Source organism: Lytechinus pictus, chromosome 7 (genome assembly GCF_037042905.1).
Source record: "Lytechinus pictus isolate F3 Inbred chromosome 7, Lp3.0, whole genome shotgun sequence".
NCBI classification, from domain to species: domain Eukaryota; kingdom Metazoa; phylum Echinodermata; class Echinoidea; order Temnopleuroida; family Toxopneustidae; genus Lytechinus; species Lytechinus pictus.
Window position 1 is genome coordinate 1481315 of NC_087251.1, and position 7378 is coordinate 1488692.

Sequence of the window (7378 nt, forward strand, 5' to 3'; positions counted from 1 at the left end):
ATAAACTTGAATTGAATTTTTAATTGATGAGATCGGCACAGTATCCGTGGAGCTTGATATTTCTAACAAATATTATGAACCACCCCCTCCCACATCCAACGCGAGTCAGGTCATGCATGTGAGATTGGATGTGGCTTTAGAGTTCATATCACCTTGATCGGTTCTCCCGCCATCTTCTAAACCTGAGATGAATGCGCTTTCGATCACAAGCTGACTTCATACATACTAAAGAGTTGCATTCGTACTTCCAATGAGATGCTATCCCTTCTTAAGAAAATCCCACTTGTAGAAAACTCCATAATAAGAAGCTTAATTTGACCGTTAGCAAGAATTTCAGATTTGAAAATGTGAAGTGTGATATTTAGTGATTTGCGTTTCATTGATAATAATTATTTTTGTTCTGCTACAGAGAGCTGATGATAGTGATCACACTTAGATCATGATCTGGTTAAATGATATAGTCATACCAATAAAGGAGTCTCCAAACCAACCAATAGTATTTAATCGGTGATTACGTCATATATTTGGTCAGTCTGAAGTCGGTTTCGTCAATATTACGATGGCATGAATATGTTTCTAGCTTCAAGCATGAAAAAGACAAGTGATGAATGCTCTGTCAGAAAATAAAAGACACTAGCTATACAAAAACATTACACAAAAAGATGTTCATAGTTATAAGAGAAATAATATTTTCAAAATTTATTATCTATTTAATATAAAATAATTTGAAAACAACTGGTTTACTGCATTATGATGACATGCGCTTCATGGTTCTCTGACAATACAGTGATACATAACATTTCACGAATACATTACTACGATTATCTTCTATTTCTTATTTCAACATTCTTTGTTTTTTTTCTAATGTAACACTTACAAAAAATAGAATCTACAATAGATATATATGAACATGAATTCGCAGCCATGAAGATGAAATCCTTACCTAAAGAGTAAATGTAATTCATTTTGAAGGGTGTTCACACAGCTAAGCATTTATTTCAGATACAAGTGAAAAAAAAAAACTTGTACATATCAAATGACGCAATAGTCGTAAATTTGTAATTTGTATAGCCATCCACGTCTCAAGAGCCTTAGTTGATAACTTCCTTGACCTGTCAATATAACTAATATACAAAAGTGTCAATGTTTATAAACTCTGCTTTCAATGCATGCAAAATATGACAAGAGATGGGTCATCATTGTGTAGTTACCCTTTGACGCAAACTAGTGATAATACCAGACGAAAGCTTTATCTGAGTGCGACTATCTTTTGAATTTTCTATTACTTTCAACTCGTATTTGACTATAACATTGATTTATGACTAGAAAATGTTAAGGTATGTGAATATATCGGTTGCATCCAGTTGTTGTTAATTGGGCAACTGTTGAAGGTGGAATAATTATTTTTGTCAGAAACTTAGTCTTTCTAATTCATGGACTGCAACACTTTATCTACGTATGACAAATGAAATAACACATCGGTGTAACAATAATAATATTAAAATTTGACATTAGTACAATATTTAACTACACAATTTTATGTGATACAGATTGATTTATCCATGATATCGTAATATCTCATTTAATAAAAAGTATATATCATGCCATAAATGAGTGCATGCATCTCACAGGCCTTGAAAATAGATCAAAAGTGTTTTAGTGACATACCGGCATTTTAATTCGGTTTATCATTACAACCATGAAATGCTTTTAACTTTTGCCTCTGAAAGAGGTAATTTCTAACACGACCAGCTGTGTATTTCCACTGGTTGCTTTATTGGAAGCGCTACAGGTTATCCATCCAATCTAGAACCACAGCAAAAGGCCAATCGTCGCTAGAAGGCTACCAACTATTTCTCAGATAATTGCCAATTTCCGATTCAAACTGGAATTTGAGATACCATATACATGAACACGGTGAATTTGACCAGTGTCTTATCCCGTCGCTGTTATTTCACCAAGAATGTGTAATATTGAGATCCACAAACATACAAATGAAGTTTATGTCTGTCATACCATTGATTTAGCTTTTAGAATGACGAAATTTTGTTTATTTCAACATTTTTAAAAGATATTTAGCTAATTTGGCAAGCTCGAGGTTTTACAAATCACGCCATTTCCTGTTATTTCTTGAGTAATGTTAGTAACAATAGGCTTTGCTTTAATGACACACGGGATAATCACTCCTTAATGTTAAACAATTTAGGTTAATACAACATTACCAAATTGACAGTGCTCACAATCATGATCAAGGGATGTATTCTGTCATTATCATTTTGAAATATTTGAAGAATAGAATTTGACACATAAATTAGTTTTTATAATACTGTACATGTAATTTCTACCTAAATACACCACAGTTGACAAAAAAAAAAGAAAACGGGCGCATGTATACTTTACAGTTATTTCAGTTTACTGGTTTATTTCAATTTCCTTGTATGGAAATGCTACATGACAAACGACACCTGCGAGGACAAATACAGACCACCAACAATGACACTAACAACAACGAAACATATAAGTCAGCTGATTTTAACCCGATTTATCTATGGGGAGTTATATTTGTAACGTCACACATCAGTCAGCTGATTTTAACCCGATTTATCTACGGGGAGTTGCTATTTGTAACGTAAAAAAGAGTAACATAGTGATGAAACAAATGAACAACGAAACGTGATGTGCATTTAAACAAAATATATATTGCCCATTATTGCCTAGGCATTATCATATCACCAACCTTTTTAATTTGAAATTTGATAATAATAATGTATCCCTTATGTTATGGTGTATGGAGATGTTCCGCATAGTGTAATATGAATCGCTATAGTTTCTTCCACCTTTTTTTTCATGAGACCCCTACAAACACGAATACTCCCAAATGATAACATCCATTTCATCTGCAGGGAAAATAACGAATTGAATATATTTGCCTTTCTGAAAGATGCCAGCTATGGGATGGAACTAAAATTACAAACTCTATGGATTAAGGCTATGTGATTATACCACCTTATCTTAATAAATTAGTAGAAAGACAACAAAAATAACTTGTGATTGACATTTGTGAAATATTATCATTCAAATTAAATAGGAATGTGTTCAAAATCATGACATATTTCTTTTTTTACTAAACTCTTTTTTACGGATGGATGATCAGTTTCTTTTCAAAACTGTAATTTTCTATGACTATGAGGAATATCCTATGTGCATTCTTATTGGGTTTTGTGATGCAATTGCATCTACACTAATCATTAGGTATAGAATAAAAAAAAAATCCGCATACTTTCATTATAAAGCAAACATGTAGTGTGGATACATTCTCATTCATTAAGTTTATCAAGAAAATGATAATCATCGAAAATGAAAGTAAAACAAAAAATCTCGGTGAGATTTTACTTCTATATAGAGTAAAATTGAATCACATAAATCAAAGAAAATGATTGATAATAAAAAGGAAGACTTAGACGATTTCAGTAGTACATTTATGGAGTGACTATGATTCCGATTTCTTTCGAAAAGAAGAATAATGCAAATTGACCAACATAAACGGGGAAAAGGTTTATTTTCTCGAAAGGATAACAATAAATTAGATTATGAATGCATTGACGTGCTATTGTACGATCACAGAAGGGAAATGCGTAGCAAAGCAACAAATGACATTTCAAAGCAAGGTAAATTCCCACTAAGTTTAGCAACCGAATACATCTATCTTAGCCCCAAATTGACACAAGAAATCAATATCCATTAAGCATCCGTAATTCTACATGTATTTGCTTCAAGTGTCTCTATTCTAAATTCCTGGATTCTTCACCGAACTGAATTCCCCCTCTTGCCGTCACTCAACTAAGTACAAACACACCGTGTAAGTTGTTTTCTCGATATTGTAACACGAATCACTAACAACTTTCTGCCTCACCTATACCATAGTACACTTTTCTTACCACTGGGAAGTGAGAGAGAAATGAAAATACAGAGAAATTGAAAGAGAGAGAAAGAGAGAGACTGACAGAAGGGAGGAGATAAACAAAGAGAGAATGACAAGGAGCGCTGACATAGGGGGGGGGGGGGGGTTCCAGATATTCAGATACTTCAATCTCACTTAAGCTGTATTTGTCAGCACGCTTTCATTTCCAATCTTATATATGGAAGGAGTTAAGGCTCTTGGAAGACAAAGTTCTCCCCGTACCAATTCACATTTCTCAAAGCTAACTATTCGATGGTGATGAGTTATCACTTTATATTGGGCTGTATTTGAAATAGTTTAATCTGTAATCGGTGAACAGTTTCGCTGAAAATTTGTACCTTAAAAATTAAAGAATTTATTTTGCTACGTATTTTACCACTAGTGTTGACTAACAGTACAAACATTACAGTGCTTAACGTCAGTGATTTTGATGGGGGAAGACGACATAAACATGACGTCATATTCGTCCAAATGTGGTGGTGACCCTTGATCTCCTTATATTTTCTCTATTTAACCATCATTTTTGTTTGCCTCTTCTTGATGAGGATTGCCTCCTCCCGTCAAGTAAATTGTAGATATTCCACTGATTGGCAGAATTACTGGATTTATTCTTACTTTTGTGTTTACATTCCTGACTATCAAAGACATATAATATCCGAAACATCCCGTTCTGACTTAAATATCGCCGTTTGCACGAATGAACGCAAGAATATGACAAAATACATGAAAGTTAAACACAAAAGGAAGATATTAGTAAACATGAAAGTACACCTTCATTGGAATTTTCACCTCCGAAGGTCATGGTAACGGAAACATGCTATTGTACCTAACACTGATGATATTTCTCTGGTAGCATATCGACTATTCCCTTGGATATTATAATGCTTACATAAAACACTCTATCAAAAGGAAGAAAATCTCAGAAACAAACAAAATACTTAATAATTACAGATTAAACATATATATGGAAAGTAATAAAATCTTTTCGGAAGCTCTGCGATTATATTATACAGACGTCTCAACACTGTCTTCGGCTTGCGTCTCTCCTTCTTCTGCATCTTCATCATCAGGATCGTTCATATTAAGTGCAGCGTCGTAAGGTGGAGGTGAGTCGATGGGTACAACTACCATTCCACCTGTACCTTGACTGTTTTGATTGAATCCATTGGCTCTATGCCACGTGACAGTCCGAACCCCACCATCACCATCCATCAAGACCAACGATTCTATTTGATTCTCATCAGTCTGACTGTCCTCCATACCTTCACTATCTTCTTGCTGACTTCCTTGGCTACCGAAGCACAGTGGCAGAGATGTCGGTCGTCTATGGCGTCTGTTACTTGGTGTCGACGATGCAGACATTAGTGGTTTTCTCTGATTAGCGTTCGGCTCGGTATCATCTGTTGGGATCAGTGCAGCCCTATTTTCAGTTTCGCTTGCAGCTCCTGCCGTATTGGAGGAGTTCGTAAATGGTTTAACGCGGTTAAACATATTGCTAATACCTATGGTGTGACTAGATGAACTACGGGATGGAAGTATCCGTAGACTAGTCGAAGGTGTGTGTCCATTGGAAAGAGATCTATTGTGAGTCAAAGGTGATCGCAGTGTCCAGTCACTCGTTGATGACTGCGCTTCTCGATCGTTTGATAAGCTCGATACATAACAGAGACCTATAGCTGTTGTCGCAGATCTTTGTAATGTTCTTGAACGTAAAGATCCATGTATGTAGTTGTGTCTCGTGTTTGTATCATGACTGTTGTGTTCGTGCTTAGCTCGCTGAGCAGCAAATGGCGGACCCGGTCCAGTCGGTGTAAGGCCTGACCGAAGATGGTTTCCATTTGCTATGTCCATAAGGAGTGCCTCTGAGTAGCTGGGGACAACATGTCTATTGTCACGTATAAGTAACTCAAGACTCCTATTACTACCTACAGTATTGAATCTATTTCCATTTGCCCCCTCGCCTGTCCAAGACTCAACTGTGATCATTCCACTATTGTAGTTCGTTCCAAATAATTTCTCGATCTGGTAGTCAACTATTGCAGTTTGCATTGATATTAGGATTCTAAAAGGCCATGAAAGCAATGATAGAGAAGTCACCCAAAACATTGACATTGACACATACCATGGAAGGTTTTCAGAACACGCGTATGTCACCATTTCATCGGTGAACTCAACTTCAGTGAGACCAAGCCCTTCTCGTGTTTCTAAATTTTCATCCCGACCCTCATTCTCTGTAAAGAAACGTGACCTCTGTGATAGATAGTCATTCTCCGCTTCCTCATTTAAAAACATGAAGTTTTTGGTAAACGTGATCCTTGTTAAAGGGTGAAGTTCTAATCCATTCAACTGTCTCGAAACATCTTTTACACCACATTCTCCAAAATCAAATGCCCCAGCTGCTGAGTGTGTGTTTATCCTTTCGAAATACTCTTGAGTCGTTGTGTAGGCATCTCCATGTCTATACCGCGTAACCTGGCGCGTATGTCTGTTGTAATGATAGGAGATAGCCCTCCACCAAACCACTGGGTAGGCATTGCGTATCCTACGGACCCGACTGTAAACCGTACTCACGTCTTCCCGATATTGGATCTCAATGCGGACGTCACTGTACCAACATTCCACTAGGTAGACAAGATAGAGCAGGACGAGAAAAGCAACAGGGATGAAGGTGTACCCATCTTGACAAGGACTATCCTTGATCGTGATTGGTTCCTGTTGATAGTTGAGAGCTATGACCTCTACTATGCTGGTCTGACACCAGAATACCACAGCCAGACTGCCATACATTAGGAGGGTTAAGATCAAGCACTTCCAGTGGGTCTCTTCCCGAAGACTGGTACAAGCTGTACGCCGAATCGGTGTTTGCTGAAAGAGAAACAGAGAAAATATGGTAAAATAAATAAGGGTCAAATTTTTTACAACCTTAATACATTAAGGTAAATTTTGATAAACAATAATTAGAAACATTGTACTTTGTCTTATTTTGATGTATAGGCTACCCTTGACCCTTTTTAAACATGCATTCTTGATTGACCTATCACACCTTTGCACCAACAGATGTCTGAAGAATTAATATTGTGTTCAATTGTTGAGATTTTTCAAGTAAGGCGTCAGTATAAGAAGAAAAGAAAAAGTAGACCAAAGAATAGAGTGTGTACTCACAGGTAAGAGAGATTTTTTCCACATTTTAATTCTTATTTAGGAAGCACTGTGATAGAGATATTGCACGTTGCAGTTCATGCAAAACGCCTTGAGCAATTGTCAACGCTGTTCTTTTTTCGTCTAGCTATAATGACATTTTTATAACTTCACATCTTACATTCACTTATCTCAAACAAAGAATTGTATAAAACTAATTTGGTAGGGATCGTGTAGGAAATAATACCATATAAAAACACTGTCTTTCAAAGACGGCAT

At 36.2% G+C, this 7378-nt stretch overlaps 1 protein-coding gene across 1 annotated transcript; it reads right to left on the reverse strand.

Annotated features, from left to right (window-relative positions):
- Window positions 1-740: 740 nt before the first annotated feature.
- Window positions 741-6822, reverse strand: LOC129265627 (transmembrane protein 151B-like). The gene has a single exon (XM_064101406.1). It carries the CDS (start codon window positions 6746-6748, stop codon window positions 4967-4969), a length of 1782 nt encoding a protein of 593 aa, XP_063957476.1. The 5' UTR covers window positions 6749-6822; the 3' UTR covers window positions 741-4966.
- Between the last annotated feature and the right edge of the window lie 556 nt (window positions 6823-7378).

What these genes read in the sequence shown, in the direction of transcription:
- LOC129265627 (XM_064101406.1), bottom strand. Translation starts at nt 6,748, where the DNA reads ATGTATGGCAGTCTGGCTGTGGTATTCTGGTGTCAGACCAGCATAGTA.